Source organism: Acanthamoeba castellanii (genome assembly GCF_000313135.1).
Source record: "Acanthamoeba castellanii str. Neff unplaced genomic scaffold scf7180000084641, whole genome shotgun sequence".
NCBI classification, from domain to species: Eukaryota; Discosea; order Longamoebia; family Acanthamoebidae; genus Acanthamoeba; species Acanthamoeba castellanii.
Genome location: NW_004457343.1, coordinates 287,016 through 304,971, shown reverse-complemented (window position 1 = coordinate 304,971; position 17,956 = coordinate 287,016). Strand labels below are relative to the sequence as shown.

The window sequence follows — 17,956 nt, the reverse complement described above, 5'->3', positions numbered from 1 at the left end:
GTTTGTTGTCTGCCACAGCCAAGCATGAGCTGGGGCGAGGAGGCGAAATGGGGAAATTTCCTCCTTTCAAAACGGTTCCGCAAAGCAATCCTGTTTTGGAAATGTTTCAAAATTTTTTAGAATGTGAAAAGGACAAAAAGCGGCAGAAAATCGAAAGGGACACAGCGAGACAGAACCTTCGACTTGGTGGGTTATTGATAATCTTTCATCTCTCTTGGCATTGAGGGGCACCCGCGACGATCTGCTGTGCCAGTACGAGGGTGGTGAGGCGAGACGATAAAGAAGAGGCGGTATCGCGGCCACTTGATGGAATAAGAGGAAGACTTCGCAACGACTTCCCCCAGCCCCCTTCCTTCCTGCCATCCAATCGAAACACTTCACCAACTCTCATTCAAACTCGAGCGAACCCCGTGTATGATCGCGAGCTGATGTGAAAGGATGGAAATGGCGGCTGTGAAGCAACAAACACAACCATCCTCTGCTGCCGGTGCCGGTCCTGCCCCCATGCTGAAGAAGGGGACAGTCGCCGGTTCGATCACAACCACCGCTACTGCCGTCAGCTTGGCGGCTTACCCTCATGGGGGCGCCTTCCACCCTTACACCAAGCCCCTCGATGGCGCACCAACCAACCTCCAGCCTCGCCTATCCGCTGTAATCCCCCCCTCCCTCAATTCACCAACTATCTATCCCATTTTGATGATTATTTTTTTCCCCACATCCCTCAATCATTCCTGGCCCATCAAGCTTGGTGGACCCTTCTTCATTCCTTTATTCTTATTTATCAAAATCACACTTTTTTTTTGATCAACCTCAACCGTTGATTTAGAACCGCCTTTCGCTTTCTTATTTCGCTCATTCAATTATTGCGTTCTTTTTTTCCTATGCCGTGCAGCCTCTTCGTCGATTGACGTCCTACATCAACGACTCGTACCGAATATGCAATCCGGGATTCCGCTACATGTCGAGCCTCAATCCTCGGCGCGTGCTCACCAAACCCGCACAAGGAGTGCACAACCAAAACTACGATAACGCCAACTTCGATCTCATACTCTATGTCAACGACATCCTCGGCCTCCAGACCAAGAACCGGTACGCCCAGTCTCGTCTGCCCAGCTGCATCGCGTCTTGCAATCTCTCCTGAACGTGCGTTGTGTGCGTTGTGTGCATGTCCGTGGTCTGCGACACAGGTATGTCGTGCTGGACCTGCTTGGCCAGGGCACGTTTGGCCAGGTGGTGAAGTGCCGCAAGCAGGACACGGGCGAGATAGTCGCCGTCAAGGTGGTGAAGAACCGCCCGGCCTACTTCAACCAGGGCATGTTCGAGGTCCACATCCTCGAAGTGGTACGCCAACCACCTTGCCAGATTCAAACAACGTCTGTTCAGCCTATCAGCAGCTTACACACCACACACGCACGCACACACACACACACACACAGCTCAATTCGCGCTACAACGGGGACCAGCACAATATTGTGCAAATGGTGGACTCCTTCATGGACCGAGGTCACCTGTGCCTGGTGTTCGAGCTGCTGAGCGTCAACCTTTTCGAGCTCATCGCCCAGAACCAGTACAAGGGTCTCTCGACCAACCTCATCCGCATATTCCTGCGGCAGATACTCAAGGCCCTGGTCGTGCTCGAGGAGTGCGGGATCATCCACTGCGACCTCAAGCCGGAGAACATTCTCCTGCGCAAGTACGCCCCGATCGCTCATCGCACCGCCTCTTCTTTCACGTTCTCACCGACTCATCGCAACACACCGCTTTCTCTCTTTCTCTCTTTCTCTTTCTTTCTTCGTCCATCCAGCACAACAACACCACACATCAAGCTCATCGACTTTGGAAGCGCGTGCTACGGACATCAGACGGTGTACACCTACATACAGTCTCGCTTCTATCGATCACCCGAAGTCCTGATCGGCCATCCGTACGGATTACCACCAATCAAGCAACCAGCCAACCTCCACACCCTCTCATCAACCACCTTTGCTGACAATTAATTGTGATTTGCTGAACTGTGAGCAGATACACGACGTCCATCGACATGTGGTCGTTGGGGTGCATGGCCGCCGAACTCTTCCTCGGCATTCCGCTCTTCCCCGGACACAACGAATACAACCAGTTGGCGCGGATAGTCGAAATGCAAGGGTAAGCGCCTTTCTCTCTCTCTCTCTCTCTCACACACCACACACACACACACACACACACACACCATACATTGAGGGACTCACGCGTGCGTGTTTCGGCCATACGTCCAGCGACATCCCGCAACACCTGCTGGAGCGAGGCAAATTCACGCCCAAGTTCTACAACGCGATCCCGATCGACAGCGCCCGGTTCCACTTCCAGATGAAGTCCAAGGAGCAGTGGTCCGAGGAGAACAACACCAAGCCGCGTCCCACGAAGCGATACTTCCCGGCGGACAAGCGGCTCGGCGAGATCATACAGGCCTACCCCTGCAAGAAGGGCATCACGCCCCAGGCGCTCGACCAGGGTACGTGCATGCCATTCATTCCACACACTTACGGTGGCACAGCGTTGACCCCTCACACACAACACACAAACGGCCAATCAACAAATAACAGAGAAGCGAGCGCGCGTTGCGTTTGTGGATTTCATCGAGGGCCTGCTCCAGATCGACCCAAACGAACGATGGACGGCGGAGCAGGCCGGCCAGCACCCGTTCGTCACGGGACAGCCCTTCACCGGCCCCTGGACCCCGCCGCCCCGCAAGCCGGTCACTCCGCTCATCGCGCCCCCGCCTTTCGGCCCCGGCGTGGGACCCACCGCGCGCTCGCCGCCGGCACTAGCGCCCGCCACGGCTTCCGAGCCTCAGCTCTCCTCCTCCCTGCCGCCCGCGTCCCTCGCCATCAACCCACCAACAGCGGGCCAGCGAAGACCTGGCCCGCTGCCGATGACCACCGGCGGACCGCCGCCGCCCATGGGTCTGCCGGGTGGTACCGGCGGCGGCGTGGGACCCGTCTACAGCCTGGTGGCGGCGGAGAAGAACGCAGCCCTCGGCCGGCGGGGCAGTCTGCCGGTGGCCCACGACCTCTCCGCGATGATGCCCTCGGGTGTGCCCCTCATGGCCGGCGGCGGGTACCCACCGCCGCTGCCGCACGGCTTTGGTGGACCGCCGCCGCCGTATCCGCCGCCGGGCATGCAGCTGCAGGGTCCGCCACCGGGCCATCCGGCCAGCGCGGGCGGCAACCCACGCGGCGGCGCGCAGCAGCAGCGACCGCGCGGACAACAGCAGCAGCCGCAGTACCCATCGCCGCCGTCCGCGTCATCGCACATCCAGCGATCGCCTCGGTCGATGCCCAACATGGCACCTTCGGGCGCCTACGGCCAACAGCCGCTGATGCAAGCGCAGCACGGGCAACGCGGTGGTGGCGTGCCGCCGGGCTACGCCGACCTAATACCTTCGGCGTCGGTCACGCTATCGACGTCGCCTACCACCACGGCCACCACCACCTCGTCGCTGCCGTCGTCGCCCAAGTCGTCGTCGGCCCTGGCGGCGGACCCGGCCGTGGCCTACTACTACGACTCGTCGACCTATCCGCCGCCCGAGCACGGCAACGCCGCGGGCCGGGGCAAGCCCACGCTGGGACCCTTTCAGAAGCAACTCGACGCCCGCAACCAACACCGGTGCGTCTCTCTTCCGCCCACTCGCTTCCCCCCCTCTCGCTCACGCGTGTTGCCGTCGTGTGTGTCGCGTGTGTCGTGTCACAGGCGGCGGTCGGTGAGCATGGACCCCAAGCGACAGGGCCTGCCCAAGCAGCGAACACAGACCGCAGCGGCCATCTCGGCTGCGGCGGGCGAGATCTCCGCGGGTGGCGGCGGCGGTGTCGGCGGCAGTGGCAGCGGTGGCAAGGGGAAGGGCAGCCAGCGGATGACCAAGGGAACGCAGCAGGGCGGCGGGCGCGGGGCATTTGCCGCCGACGAACCCAAGGGACGCGGCGGGGCCAAGGCTCAGGACGCGAAGGGGCACATGCAGCGGGCCGGGAGCGCCGACGGTGGCGAGGAGACGACCAAGGGTGGCGGGTCCGGAAGGGTAAGTGACCACCCGCTCTCTTGCAAATTTCGTTTCCAGATTCGTTTCGTTTCGTTTCCGTTTTCGTTTTCAATTAACTTTTACCACTCGCGTGTGCGTCGCAGGGGAGCGGCCGGCGTCAGCGATCAGTCAGCAACATGGAGCCCGTGGAGCGAAATGGATCACACAACGGAGACACCCACAGGTACCAGCCTCGCACCTGGCCCACGTCTCGTGTGTGTGTGTGTGTGTGTGTGTGCTTCTTCTCAGCTTCTGCTTCTCAGCAGTGAGTCGCCGGTGGGCAGCCCGACGTCGGAGATGGAAAGGCTGAGCCTCGACGGGAGCAGCCCCGAGTCGTTCATCCCGTCGCCTTCCGACACCTTCAACGCCGCCCTCTCCTCGCTCACGTCCACCTCGTCCTCTTCATTTTCCTCCTCCTTCGCGCTCTCGTCCTCGGCCGCCTCCGCCACGCGATCACCCAAGGGCCCCGCCCGACAGCCTAATTCCTCCTCCTCATCTTCTTCCTCTACTTCTTCGTCATCACACACCTCTTCATCATCTTCATCATCATCTTCATTTTCGTCGACAACATCGTCGGCTACCCTCGGGCTCTCGCCGGAAAGCAACGCGCGGAAGCGATCGCCCCGCTCCCCGCGCAAGCAGCTGCCCTCGTCCAAGCTCGGCGGCGGCGGCGGGGCGGGTGGGAATCTGAACGGGCCGTCGTCGCTGCCACTGTCCTCCATGTCGACCGCGGGCGCCTCGTCGTCATCACTCTCTGCTCGGTCCCGCCCTCCCGTATCCCCTCGCAACAAACAGCCACAAACACCACAGGTGCGTGTCGTGTCGTGCGTGTCGTGCCTTGTGTGTCGTGTGTTGTGTGCGTCGTGTGCGGATAGCTGACATGGTCGTGTGGGTCCAGAAGGGCAAGGCCAGAGAGAGGTCCCCGCCGCGCACCCGCGCAGTCATTCCGCCGCACCACCAGATGCACCCGTCGCCAAGTACTTAGCACCTCGCCCCTTCGTTGTTATTTATTTATATTTTCGTGCCATTTATTTTTATTCATTCATATATTTATTTATCGGTGGAATATGTGCGGGTGGTGCAGATCATTCGAACCAGGCCGCGGTGCAAAGCGAGGACGACGGTTGGGATTCGCGTGCCACGGAAGACCTCATGTTCGACGAGGGCTCGCCCTACGCCTCGTCACCCACAGGTACGGAGTAGCCCCAAAACCGCACACGCGTGCGCACGCACACACGCACACGCCTCTCACACCCTGTTTGCTTGCTTGACACAGGCATGAAGTCTCCGCCGGGCGCGGAGCTGGGCGGAGGCGCGGTGTCAAATGGGAGCAACAGCGAGCGGGCCGGGGTGGACATGCGCCAGTCGAATCCCATCAGCATCGCGGGAGGCGGCGGCAGCTACACCGGCGGCCGCGGCTTCTACGCCGCCCAGCCCTCGGACGCGTCGTGGAGCGAGTGGTCCACCCTCCAGGTACCGCCGCGCCCAACCCGTTTCGTTCCCGACCGACGCTCAGAAACGTGTGTCCTGCGTGTCGTTGGTCGTGTCGTGCGCAGGCGCCCAAGTTCTCGCTGGAGTCGTCGTACGGGGCGAAGCCGCCATTCCCGAGCGCGGTCGGGGCGGGGAGCTCGTTCTCGGACTCGGCGTCGAGCGCCATATTCGGGTTCAGCCCGTCGTCGATGCCCTCCCAGGGCTTCTTCTACTCCCAGCCCTTCCCGCCTCACCAGCAACAGGTACCCTTCCATTCCTCGTAATTACTTTAATTTGTTTTAATCCAAATAAATAAATAAATAATCAATAAAATTCATGTATAAATGCAGGGCCAGCCCTCCTTCCAGCCGTCCACCAGCAATCCGTCCGGCATGGACCCTAGATATCTAGGAGGACCGCCACCAATCGTGGGAACTCCCCTCATGGGTACGCTCCCCACCTCTCACTTCCTCCCCCCTTCCCTCTTCATTCTTCTCTTCTTGCTCGCGGTCGGCTGACCTCCTTTGTTTTCTTTCTCTCTCTCTCTCTCTCTCTTTTCGCAGGAATGGTGCATTCGTCGTTTGAGGTGGGCACGCCGGGAGCGGGGCGAGGAGGCCCCGACGACTGGGCGTCGTCCTCCCCTCGCCACCCTCACCACTACCAACAGCACCAGCACCAGCACCAGCAGGCCTACTCCTCCCCCTATACTGCTCGACATCCACCTCAACACCACCCTCACCACCCGCCCTCATCCTCTTCCTCTTCTTCGTCTGCGCCACCGCCGGTGGGCGGCATTCGACCACCGCCAGCCTCCTCCGCTGGGGAGGACTAGGCCTGACCAGCTTTTGCCCTCCCCCCCTCCCCTCATTCTCTAAGGTCAGCACCTTCTTCCCAGCCCACAGTCAATCCGTGATCTTCTCTACTTCCCAATCTGTCGTTCCCTCTTTTGGTGATGTCTCTCGTGAATTAAAGGGCGCCTTCACTTCCAATCCAGTTGAATGCGAAAGCTTCTTCTTGTTGTTGTATTGAACATCTTTCCGCTCTCGCGTACTGGCGAGTGTAAAGATGGTGAATAAATGGGAAGAGGAGGGCTAGATGAAGAGAATAGAAGAAGAAGAACCAGGGCGCCTGGCTTAGTTCTTCTTGGACCTCTTGTTGGGGACGGGGATGAGGGTGGGAACCAGCTGGACGCGGTTCCTCAAGTGCTTAGGCTCGCCCCTCCTACGACCGGACTGGTAATCGACGGTCATGTGGAGCGGCTCCTCTTCGCGCTCGACCTCGCAATCATAATCTTCGCACTCGACGAGGGTGTCGAACTTGGGTTGGCTGGCCCCTCTGCTGACGTGGTTGGTCTTGCGGAAGAAGAACTCGGGCTCATCGTCGTCGGCCTCGCAGCAGAAGGCGAGCGCATACTTGTTCTCGCGACCGTGCTTGAAGTCGTTGCGGGCGGAGAGGTTGGCGACGACCTCAGTCCAGTCGCAGTCCTCGGTGGGCAAGCTGATCGACACGTTGTCGGGAATGTCGCCGTTGAACATGTTGATGACGCGGGCCTCGCAGGAGGGCTCACATCCAGTGTAGGTCGTCTTGACCCAGTACGAGTAGGAATAGATCTGCTTGGCGCCGTAGACCATGTTACCGACGCACACCGTGGCGTTGGCCGACAGCCTGAAGCGGTACTCACCCTCGGGTCCGGCCGGCATGAAGGTGAAGATCGGGTCCTGGGGGAAACGGAAGGGGAGTTTGATACCGGAGCCGGACGAGGGAGCGACGGCCCCGAGGACCACCAGAACCACCGCCACGAGAGCCCACTTAGTGAAGTTCGCGCCGGCCACCATCTTCTCTGTCTGCCTCTTGCTCTTCTCGAACGAGTTGTGGTTGACTATTTGTTTTTTTTCCAGCTTGGTCTCTCTCCGCTACGAGCCTCTTCCCTTTTCCATCATCTGTATGTGAGGTTCGTCCTATCGTGGCGAAGAATTTGGGGAATGGCTGGTTTTAACCACACTTGTGGAATTTGGAGTATCGCATTGCTACGGTTACAGGGTAATGTGGGTCAAATTCCAAACATAGCAGGCCGAACAAATGGCGCGAAAGCGTTCGGGACTTTCGGCCGCGCTTCGATCTTTTTCAACATTTAAAAGTTTGATTTACTTTGCTTTGAATTGAAATTTGAATTGGTTTTTATTTGTTATTTATTTGCTCAAGGCGTCGCGAATGCCCTTGCCGTCCGGCCGGGCCAGGAGAGACGAGACGGGGGTGCGGAAGATCGAGCTCGGCAGGAATGACTTGCCGGGCGTGGGGCGCGGCGTGATGGCCAGCCCCTTCTGCTTCTGCTGTTGGTCTACACGCGCTCTCGGTCAGCCGGCACACAACACACGACACGACACACGCGCGACACACGATTGGGCTATGCGAACGTACAGGGCGTGGGAGGATGGAACTTCTGCGAGGGGTTGATGACGACATGGCCCAGGATCTTTTCAATTTCGGCCTCCTCGTCTTCGCTTTCGCTTTCGCTTCGCTCTCGCTCGCCTCGTCTTCTGCCGCCTTCTTGTTCTTCATTTGTGTCGGCGTAGCCGTCGTCTGCTTCATCGTCGGTACGGGCGTTGCCACCGTCTTCTGCTTCGACGTCGGTGTTGGCGTTGTCGCCATCTTCTGCTTCGCCGCCGGGGTCGCCTTCGCCGCAGGTGTGCCGGCCTTCGCGGTTCCGTTGTTGGCACTCGCCTTCGTGTCCGCCTGCTTCTTGGCCTCCGAGTCTTTCTTCTCGACGGCCTGCTTCTCCTTCTCCTTCTTCTCCTGCGATGATGGCGCCGGCGGCTTGCCGCCCACCTTGGGCGTGGGGAGCGTGAACCCTCCTCCTCCTCATCATCATCCTCCTCCTCTTCATCATCACTCTCTTCCTCCTCTTCATCCCCCTTCTCTTCACCGTCGTCGCTATCTTCCTCTTCTTCGGTGTCGTCTTCGACGAGCGGGGGAAGAGGCCTGGTATCCTGGCTGGCGCTCTGGGACTCCCCCTTGGCTGTCGTGATTGGCACCGCCGGCTGCTCGACTTCCATCGCGTCCTCCTCCTCGCTCTCGCTGTCGTCCGATTCCTCCTCCTCTCCCTCCTCTCCCGAGCCTTCGTCCTCGCTCTCCTCGAGCTCCATGGAGACAGTTTCGCTGTCGGCCTTCTCCTTCTCTTCTTTCTTGGTCGTCGCTCCCTTCGTCTCCTCTCCGCTCTCCTCCTCTTCGCTTTCCTCCTCCTCCTCCTCCTCCTCCTCCTCCTCCTCGCGCAACTGCGTCGCTTCGTCATCCTCTTCCTCTTCCTCCTCCTGCACCTTCTTCTTCTTCTCTTCCTCGATCTCCTTGGCCTTCTTCTCCTCCTCGGCCTTCTTCTTCTTCTTCTCCTCCTCGGCCTTCTTGGTCTTCTCGAGCTCGGCCGCCTTGGCCTTGGTCTTCTCCTCGCGCTCGGCCTTGGCCTTCTGCAGCTTGCGCTGGGCCTCTTCCTTGCGCTTGAGCTCGAGCTGCTCCTTGCCCTTCTGGATCCGCAGGGCCTCCTCCTTCTGCTTGCGCTCCCGCTCCCGCTTCTCGTGCTCCACCGCGCTCCTTCCGCTCGCGCTCGCGCTTCTGCTCCTCCACCTGCCGCCTAGTCTCCTCGCGCTCGCGCTCCTTCTCCTTCTGCTCCTGGCGCTCGCGCTCCTCCTTCTCCTTCTGCTCCCTTTCCTTCTTTTCCCTCTCTTCCTTTTCCTTCTTCTCCTTTTCCTGCCGCTCGCGCTCCTCCTCCTTCTGCTCGCCTCCTCCTTCTCCTTCTGCTCGCGGGCCTTACGCTCGCGCTCTTCGGTCTCCTTCTGCTCGCGGGCCTTGCGCTCGCGCTCCTCCTTCTCCTTTTGCTCCTTCTCCTTCTGCTCGCGGACCTTGCGCTCGCGCTCGGCCTTTTCCTTCTGCTCCTTCTCCTTGCGCTCCTTCAGCTCCCGGGCCTTGCGCTCGCGCTCCTCCTTCTGCTCGCGGGCCTTCTGTCGCTCGCGCTCCTCCTTCTCCTTCTGCTCCTTGGCCTTGCGTTCGCGTTCCTTCTTTTCCTTCAGCTCGCGCTCTTCTTTCTCCTTCAGCTCGCGGGCCTGGCGCTCGCGCTCGGCTTGAGCCTCCTTCTCCTTTGCTGCTCGTGCGGCTGCTGCGGCCGCCTCCTCGCGCTTGCGCTTCTCCTGTTCGCGTTCCTTCTCCTTCTCCGCCTCTCTGGCCTTGGCCTTGGCCTGGGCCTCCTTCTCCTTCTGCTCGCGGGCCTTCCATTCGCGTTCCTCCTTCTCCTTTTCCTTCTCCGCTTTCGCCTTCGCCTTTGCCTTCGCTTTCTCGTCGTCTTCGTTCTTCTTCTTCGTCGCCTCCGTCTCCGTCCGGTTCGACGAGTCCTGCCTGGTCGGGGTCCGCAGCGGGTCGTTGTCGTCCTGCTCGGCGCTGTCCTCGGCCATCCGGTCCGACGCGCGGCCGCCACCTTCGTCTTTGTCTTCGTTTCCGTTTTCGTGCTGCGCAGGGCGCGGCTGCTTGCGCGATCGGTCGGCCAGCACGGGGCTGGCCTCGGTCAGCTTGCGCTTGTGCGTCGTCGCGAGCTCCTTGCACAAGGCTGCCTCGAGCCGCCGCTCCTCGTTGGGATAGAATTCGTAGAGGCTCCTTCGCGGCTTCCGCGTCTTCGTCTCGTCCTCTTCCTCACCTTCCTCTTCTTCTACCTCCTCCTTCTCGTCATCTTCGTTCTCTTCTTCTTCACCATCCTCCTCGTCTTCGTTCTTTCTCCGCCTCTTGGCCCTCGAGTTTTCCTTTTCGCTCTCTTCGTCGCGGTCGCTGTCGCTGCCGCCGGCCATGCGCAGGCGCCGGGCGGGGCTCTTGGCGCTCCCCTTCTTCTCGGCGTCCATGAGGGCCTTGAGCCGGGCGACCAGCTCGGGCTTTACGCCAAAGAGGGGCGCCCCGCGCTTCCCCAGCTCGACACGCAGCTGAGCTACCCTCAATCGATTCAAGTCCACGCTCCCCTTGTGCCTCTTGCGCGGTGTGACCGCAGCACCGCCGGCGAGCTTGGCATCCTCCTCCTGTATAACATCGCGATCCAATTAATCTCGCAAGAATTGGCGTGTAGAGGCGATAATCTGGATGAAGATGAGAAACGTACAGGGTTGGGTTGTGATCCTTGTTGATAGGAGCTCGAACGACTCCGCTTGCGCTTGCCCAGCTTGGCTCGTACGAGTTCAGGCGACATCTCGCCATTTTGAACCGAGATTAATTCGTCTACGCTCATCGCGCCGAAGCACTCTTGCTCGGGAGTCACAAGTTCGATCTCGGCGCCATCCTGGAGTACATCTCGGATGCGCCAATCAAGATCGATATCGCATCCGGACCCGTCGCGGAGGCGGAAGACCTCGATTGGTGGCAGATACTTGTAGAGTCGCGCAAATTGGGCCTTGGCTCTTGCCGCGAGCTCGTTAAGAGTCAGGTTGCCTTCTTCGAGCATCAGGAAACGCTTCTCGCCGGCCGCGCTCTGGCATTTGACCCTTATCTTCAACTTGGGCACCAGCGGCTCCGGAGCCTCCATCTTGCGTTCGAGATCAAACAACAAAAAAGGAAAAAGAAAAGAAGTGAAAAGAAATGGGGCATCAATTCCAGGAATGCAGCAAAACAGTGTTGGAGATGGAGATGACGCAGAGGCCAGGGTTGCTGATTCTCTATGGCTCGGAGACGGGCACGGCCGAGGACGTGGCGGAGTTGATTGGGCGTGAGGCCAAGCGACGTCTCTTCCACACTCGCGTCATGGCCATGGACACCTATGCCCGGGTGCGCTGCCGGTCAAAAGAATGCAAACATCATCATCTTCAGCTTTGCATTCTGACGTGCCTGTGTGCACTCATTTTTTCTTTTCAATAGGCGAAGGAAGGGTTCCTTCTGCCGCAGGAGACGCTGGTCGTGTTTGTAGTCTCCACCACCGGCCAGGGCGACCCGCCCGAGAACATGAAGGTGCTGCAGCCCGGCCAAAGCGCTACTTGAACCCCCCCCCAAGACTAGAGCACGAGCCTCACACTACCCACCATCTGCTCGGAACCAAAACGCAGACATGCTGGCGGTTCCTGCTTCGGCGGGAGCTGCCGCCGACGTCGCTGCAGAAGCTGCGTTTTGCCGTGCTGGGCCTGGGCGACTCGTCCTACGAGAAGTTCAACTTCATGGGCAAGAAGCTCTACCGGCGGCTGCTCCAGCTCGGTGGCCAGCCCATTCACCGTAGGGGCGATGCCGACGACCAGCACCGACTCGGGTAAATTTTCATCTTCGTGCACTGCGTCGTGTGGTGTGTGCGTGCGTGCGTGCGTCGTTTGTTTGCTTGTCCTGACCGTGCCGTGCATGCAGGTTGTTTGGCGAGCTCGACCCGTGGCTGAAAGAGCTGTGGGACAAGCTGCTTGCGCTCTACCCGCTCCCGCCGGGCGCCGAGATCCTGCCCGAAGGCCAACTGTACGGAACACGCGCGCTGTGTTGTGATCTCTGTGACCACTCAGCTTCGATCTTACATCCTCCCATTCCAACCACCGAACAAAACAGTGCGCCGCCCAAGTACACCATCAGTTTTGGGGACACAAGCGCTGCCCCAACCAGCAACGCCCGACGGTACCGAAGCACCGCACGCCACACGCTTGGGCGCACACGTGTGTCGTTGTGTGGTGTGTGGTGTGTGAAACTGACATGTGAGGGCAAACACACATCAGACCACAAGCTCCGCCGTACAACCAACAAAACCCGTTCGAGGCCACACTACTGGCAAACCGACGCCTGACCGCCTCCGACTGGGAGCAGGACGTGCGGCACATCGAACTCGACATCTCCGAATCGGGCATGGCGTACGCTTGGCGCTTTCGCTCGAGCTGATGGCCGACTACTCACTTCCGCTTCGTCGTCGTTGTATCGGTGGGATGTGATGCAGTTATGAGCCGGGCGACATTCTCTGCGTGCTTCCCGCCAACCTGCCCGACGCCGTCGATGAGTTCCTCGCCGCAGCTCAGCTCGACGGCAACCGTGTGATCGCCCGCATCACACCCAACCGCGCTGGTACGCCGCCATGCCAAGACCTCCTGGCTTCGCTTCGCTGCTCATTTCGGGCCGATGGCGCGTCGACATGTATGTCGTGCCGTGACCACCACCGCCAGACGTGGAGCCGCCTGCGGTTGACTTGCCCTGCACGCTGCGCGAGTTGGTGACCAGGCACCTGGACGTCAACGCCTATCCCCGGCGCTATTTCTTCGAGGTCCTCTCCTTCTTCGCCGATGACGCACTGCACCAGTCCAAGCTCCGCGAGCTGTCCTCGGCCGAGGGCCAGGTGCGCGTTCCCTCGCGTTTTCCTGGTGAACGCTGCCTCCTGAATACTGAAGTACGCGCACCACACACACACCACACCGCACACGCACGCGCAGGATGAGTTGATTGACTACTGCGTGCGGCCCAAGCGAACGGCGGCCGAAGTGCTGGCCGACTTTTTCTCCGTCCGCTTCCCTGTGGAGTACCTGCTCGACATCATACCCAGCATCAAGGCCCGCCAGTTCTCCATCTCCTCTTCGCTCAAGGTACGTGCAACGAAATGGTTGATGTCGTGCGCGGTGGTGGCTGTGTGGCTGTGTGCAATAACTCGACCCACATCTTAATTGTGGACCAGGTCCACACGGGTCGAGTCCATTTATCGGTGGCGGTCGTCAACTACCGCACCAAGCTCAAGAAGACCAGGCGCGGTCTCTGCACGGCCTATCTCGCCAGCCTGGCGCCCACACCCGAGGTTCTCTCGCACACGGCACACACACACACACACGCACACGCACACACACGCACACACACGACACACACGCGACTACACGCGCGCATCTCGTGCGTGTATGTGTTGTTAACGGAAGTTGAGCTGACACGTTGGCGTTGCGTCTCGGCTTAGACTACGGTGCGCGTGTGGGTGAAGAAGGGCGATGTGCGTCCGCCGCGCGACCCCAGCAAGCCGGTGATCATGGTCGGCCCGGTACCGGGTTGGCCCTTTTCAAGGCGTTCCTGGAGGAGCGATCGCACCTGGCCAAGCACGGTACCATGACACCACCTGACCGTCGCCTTTCAATTCGCCTCACAGTGCTGCGTTGTGCGTTGCGTGTCGTGCGGCGTGTGCGGTGTGTGTTGTGGGCAGGAGTGGCCGTGGGCGAGAACACGTTCTACTTTGGGTGCCGGCACGAGAAGAAGGACTACCTCTACGGTGACCTGTGGCAGGATATGGTGGCGCAAGGCCACCTCCACCATCTGCACACCGCCTTCTCGCGCGACCAGGTGCGCACCCCTCCGACTGTGGCCACCGTCGCCCGTTCGCTCCTCACACCCAACTCCCGACACACACTGAGTGCAGGAAAGCAAGGTCTACGTTCAGCACCGACTGCTGGAGAACGCAGAGCACACGTGGAACGCGCTCGTCAACCAGCACGCGCACTTCTACGTGTCGGGGTACCTACCAGCCACCACCGACAACAGATCACCACCACCACCATCACCACCATCATCATTGCGTTGGTGTCGATACCAAACTGTCTGTCCGTTGGTGGCGTGCAGGTCGGCCAAACAGATGCCCAAGGACATCAAGGCGGCGCTCAAGGAGATCTGCAAGACGCAGGGCAACAAGACGGAGGAGGAGGCCGAGGAGTTCTTCCAGCAGCTGCGACGAGAGAAGCGATACCTCGAAGACACCTGGGACTAGTCGCCGACGATGAGATCAAGGCTCTGAGTTGGCCACGCTTACGCCTGTCATCTACGCGTCATCTCCGTAAATTAATAATGCAATAAGAATTGAAAAGAAAGAAAAAGTCAAACCTTGGGCAGAGCCCCGCAAACTTACCCGGTACCCAGAAGAAGATCATGACCACGACCATTGAAAAGCGCACCATCACCATCTCCCTCGACCCCCAGGTAACCAACCAACCAACCAACACTATCCACCTCCACTCGCGAGCTTTGGTTTTCGAGCGTTGCAACGTGAGGTCCGACCGGCACCTTCTTCTTTTCCTCGGGCCTAGGACGTACCCTTCGAGGCCTACCCCACCAATGGCAAAGAGGCCTGGGAACGGTTTGTCCCCCCCCTTTCCGGTACTGTGGTTGGCTGCGACTGGTCTTCTGGCCCCAAGCCAGATTGCGAAGTGGTGACCACTAGTTGGGGGCGGCGGCGCACAGGTTGCGGATCGGCAACGAGCGGTTCGCGCAGGGGGACCTGGTGGGCTTCCTGGGCAACCTGGCGGCGGAGATGAACCCGGAGGCCCGCATGAGCCTCACAGCCTCGCAGGTTCGGTTTTCGGTTTCTTTCTTTCTTTTCTTTTCTTCTCTTTGTTTCACTCAAGGCTGAGGGGAATGCAGAATCCCTACGCGGTGGTGGTGACGTGCGCGGACTCGCGGGTGGCCCCGGAGCTCATCTTTGACGAGGGCATGGGCTTCCTGTTCGTCATCAGGTCAAAATCATCACCGCACACGCACACTCTGACGCACTGCACCCGCACCCGCACACTCTGACGCACCACACGCACATGCACACGCACCTGCGCACCGCACCACCGCACACGACACACGACATACGACACACGCACCTCTCCACACGCCCGCTGGCACCGCGAGGGGGGAACTAATCTGGGTCGGTTCGTGCAGGGTGGCGGGCAATGTGATGGACAAAACGGCGCTGGGGAGCATCGACTACGCCGTGGCGCACCTCAAGCCCTGTCTCCTCCTCATCATGGGACACCAGTCCTGTGGTGCCGTCAAAGCTGGTACTCACCTGCCACACGCAACACACGATACACACGGCACACTCATGGCATGCAAGGCTCGCACACAATGCACCCTACACACGACACACACGAGTATGTGCAATGCAATGGATTTGAATTGAATGGCGGCGTGCAGCGTTGGACTGCCACGGCTCGGAGAGCGCGCAGGACAACATCGGGAGCATCGTCGCCAAGGTGCTGCCCTCCGTCGATCGTGCCAAGCGCTGCTGTACGCACGACACGGACCCCGCCCAGGTCCGTACACCTCCTTCTCCCACAGCCGACCAGCGCCAGCGCGACCGCCACCTTAACGTGTTCGCTTGTGTGGCGTACCATCTGATCAGCTGCTGGATCGGGCGGTGCAGGAGAACGTGTTCGCGTCGGCGCGGGAGATCGTGGAGGGCAGCCGGGTGGTCGAGGACCACCTGCTCGACGGCAGCCTCACGATCATGACGGCCGAGTACTACCTCGACTCGGGGCTCGTTGTGGAGGTCAAGGGTCAGCCGCCCCCGCCCGAGCACCGTCACCACCACCTCCGCGAGCACCTCCAATTCTACTAAAAGCGTGTGAGTGCCGTGCCACTACAAACGACCCACTACATTTTTTTATTGAAGTTTGTTCCATTGCCCTTCTGCACACTGCCTGGCTGTGGTCCATGTCGAAACATTAAGCGATATGTTGAATTGGTGCGCGATGTCGGCCGTGCGGGTGAGGATCTTCTTCAGCGTTGCCTTTTTGAGCTGGTCCATCTGCTGGAGTCCCCGGAACACGCTCACTTGACTGGCCGCCCACCTGACGTGCAGTTCGAGCAGCCGGTCAAGTCCGTACTGTTGAGCGGTGAGCAGCAGCTCCCATGAGCGGGGCTGCCGGGTCAAGTGGCACTCACAATCCTCCTTGAGCTTCGGGGGCAGCTGGTACTTGTCCGCGAAGTGGAGGAGCGCCAGCGCGTTGTCATCATCGACGACCACACGACAAAAGGGGTAGAAGTAGGAGAGCATCTGGCCGAAGGCGTGAGAGTGGTTGGAATCCTCCTCCACGATCTGGACGGTGGCCGAGCTGGTCTCCCGCATGCCGTTGGTCAGCATCGCCTCAAACACTGGCGAGGAGAGCTTGAGCAGGAAGCGGTGAACGTGGAAGTTGGTCTGATTGTTGAGCCGGATCGTCAGGTCGCCGTGCGCCGGGTCTTTGAGTTGCTCTGCGTAGGGCAGCTGCTTCATGGTCTACTACGTCTGTTGGCTGTGGGGAGAGGAGGTTATGTGTTGTGTTGAAACTATCTACACTCACAACGTTTCTACCACCCAATGATTTCTAGTACACCTACCTTTTATGTATGACAACAGACCTTAAGTAAACAAATGAAGTCCCTTTGTGTGACTTCTTCTTTCCTCCTCAACTGTGTGACACATCACAGTGTCCACCTTGAGCTGACCAGCATGGCAAGACCAGCTAGCTTTGGGGCAGCTGGTACTTGTTGCTGAAGTGAAGGAGCTCCATTACGTTGTCCCTGTCTATGAACATGTGGTAATAGGGTAGAGGTACTACAGTATCTGCCCAAGACACTAGCCTGGTCGTAGTCGCACTCCACAACATCACTGGTATGTAATTGTTATTTGTTTGCTCTCATGAAGACGAATCAGCCTGATGGAAGGGCTTCAGCCCCTCTGAAGAAGGATCTTCTTAAGAGTGCTCTTCTTGAGCTGGTCCAGTCGCTGCGGCTCCTTTCGGAACAGGCCCGTGGTTCTGAACGCAGCCCACTCGACGTGCTGGTCGAGAAGCCGGTGGAGTCCGTACTGCTGGGCCATGAGCAGCAGGTCCCATGATTGGCGCTGAGTGATCAAGTAGAGCTCGCACTCCTGCTTGAGCTTGGGGGCCAGCTGGTACTTGTCGCTGAAGAAGAGGAGCGATGCGACGTTGTTATCGGTGATGTCGATGTGGGAGTAGGGGTAGAGGAAGGAGAGCAGCTGGCCGAAGGCGGGAGCGTGGTCAGGCTCCTCCGTGATGTCGATCGTCAACGAGCCGGTCTCGCGCATGCCGTTGGTCAGCATCGCGGCGAACACCGGCGATGAGGCCTTGAGCAGGAAGCGGTGCACGTAGAAGCAGGAGTCGCCATTAAGCCGGAGCTGGACGTCGCCGTGCGCCGGGTCGTCAAGTTCCTTCGCATACGGGAGCTGCTGCTTCATGGTCCACCTCGTAATGGGCACAAGTGTGAGACTGACTAGAAAGCTGAAGAGAGCTGAGGGTCATGTTGTTCGCCCACAAGAGAATTCGACGACGCTCCACGACCTTGCCGGCGGGCAATACCGAGAGCGGGCTGGGATGCTGCCATACAGGGCTCAATATTTCGACCGAAATCTTGTTGTTTTTAAATCGATCTCATTGGTGCAACTAGTGCAGGTAGCAGAGGAAGAAGAAGAGGGTACAGATGGAGGAGAAGATGGCGGTGCAGAGCATGGCGAAGAGGAGCTTGGTCTTGGTGGTTTTGAAGGGAGACCGCGGTGTGTGCCTGCCCGCCCAGCGCTTGAAGCCCCAGTACAGGCCCATCATCGCCCCGGCGACCACCACCAGAGTGGCCATCAACGGAACGATTACTGTCACCAGCACAGCCACCAGGTACAGCAATCCCATCAGTACTACCATCGGCCCGGCGACCACCAGCTTGGCTATCAACGGGATG

The 17,956-nt window shown here is 59.6% G+C and overlaps 6 protein-coding genes and 1 pseudogene across 6 annotated transcripts; 5 read left to right on the top strand and 2 right to left on the bottom strand.

The window, feature by feature from the left end:
* Positions 1–504: 504 nt before the first annotated feature.
* ACA1_365710 (protein kinase domain containing protein) lies at positions 505–6,353 on the top strand (the record flags this gene model as incomplete). The annotated part of the gene is made up of 17 exons (XM_004335946.1): positions 505–651; positions 893–1,089; positions 1,188–1,341; positions 1,437–1,693; positions 1,805–1,924; positions 2,023–2,145; positions 2,256–2,491; positions 2,583–3,645; positions 3,730–4,051; positions 4,156–4,235; positions 4,315–4,861; positions 4,950–5,028; positions 5,136–5,243; positions 5,328–5,524; positions 5,608–5,784; positions 5,872–5,968; positions 6,085–6,353. 17 exons carry the CDS (start codon positions 505–507, stop codon positions 6,351–6,353), a joined length of 4,173 nt encoding a protein of 1,390 aa, XP_004335994.1.
* Positions 6,354–6,654: 301 nt separating this feature from the next.
* Positions 6,655–7,356, bottom strand: ACA1_365700 (uncharacterized protein; the record flags this gene model as incomplete). The annotated part of the gene is made up of 1 exon (XM_004335945.1): positions 6,655–7,356. One exon carries the CDS (start codon positions 7,354–7,356, stop codon positions 6,655–6,657), a length of 702 nt encoding a protein of 233 aa, XP_004335993.1.
* Positions 7,357–7,710: 354 nt separating this feature from the next.
* On the bottom strand, positions 7,711–11,066 carry ACA1_365690 (SAP domain containing protein; the record flags this gene model as incomplete). Its single annotated transcript, XM_004335944.1, is given in 6 exon segments — positions 7,711–7,870; positions 7,936–8,347; positions 8,370–9,090; positions 9,137–9,306; positions 9,324–10,566; positions 10,647–11,066. The coding sequence occupies 6 exon segments, from the start codon at positions 11,064–11,066 to the stop codon at positions 7,711–7,713; spliced, it is 3,126 nt and encodes a 1,041-aa protein (XP_004335992.1).
* A 95-nt stretch (positions 11,067–11,161) lies between these two features.
* On the top strand, positions 11,162–14,228 carry ACA1_365680 (NADPHdependent flavin reductase; the record flags this gene model as incomplete). Its single annotated transcript, XM_004335943.1, has 14 exons — positions 11,162–11,305; positions 11,396–11,485; positions 11,581–11,777; positions 11,870–11,971; positions 12,223–12,354; positions 12,438–12,562; positions 12,661–12,830; positions 12,925–13,074; positions 13,164–13,280; positions 13,431–13,511; positions 13,535–13,571; positions 13,671–13,807; positions 13,884–13,978; positions 14,084–14,228. The coding sequence occupies 14 exons, from the start codon at positions 11,162–11,164 to the stop codon at positions 14,226–14,228; spliced, it is 1,722 nt and encodes a 573-aa protein (XP_004335991.1).
* Positions 14,229–14,386: 158 nt separating this feature from the next.
* On the top strand, positions 14,387–15,842 carry ACA1_365670 (carbonate dehydratase; the record flags this gene model as incomplete). Its single annotated transcript, XM_004335942.1, has 7 exons — positions 14,387–14,437; positions 14,545–14,594; positions 14,699–14,807; positions 14,879–14,970; positions 15,164–15,282; positions 15,419–15,537; positions 15,648–15,842. The coding sequence occupies 7 exons, from the start codon at positions 14,387–14,389 to the stop codon at positions 15,840–15,842; spliced, it is 735 nt and encodes a 244-aa protein (XP_004335990.1).
* Positions 15,843–15,938: 96 nt separating this feature from the next.
* ACA1_365660 (uncharacterized protein) lies at positions 15,939–16,633 on the top strand (the record flags this gene model as incomplete). Its single annotated transcript, XM_004335941.1, has 3 exons — positions 15,939–16,119; positions 16,141–16,500; positions 16,623–16,633. Coding segments are annotated over 3 exons (552 nt in total), but the record flags the coding sequence as incomplete, so codon positions are not given.
* Positions 16,634–16,904: 271 nt separating this feature from the next.
* On the top strand, positions 16,905–17,376 carry ACA1_365650 (annotated as a pseudogene).
* The last annotated feature ends 580 nt before the right edge of the window (positions 17,377–17,956 follow it).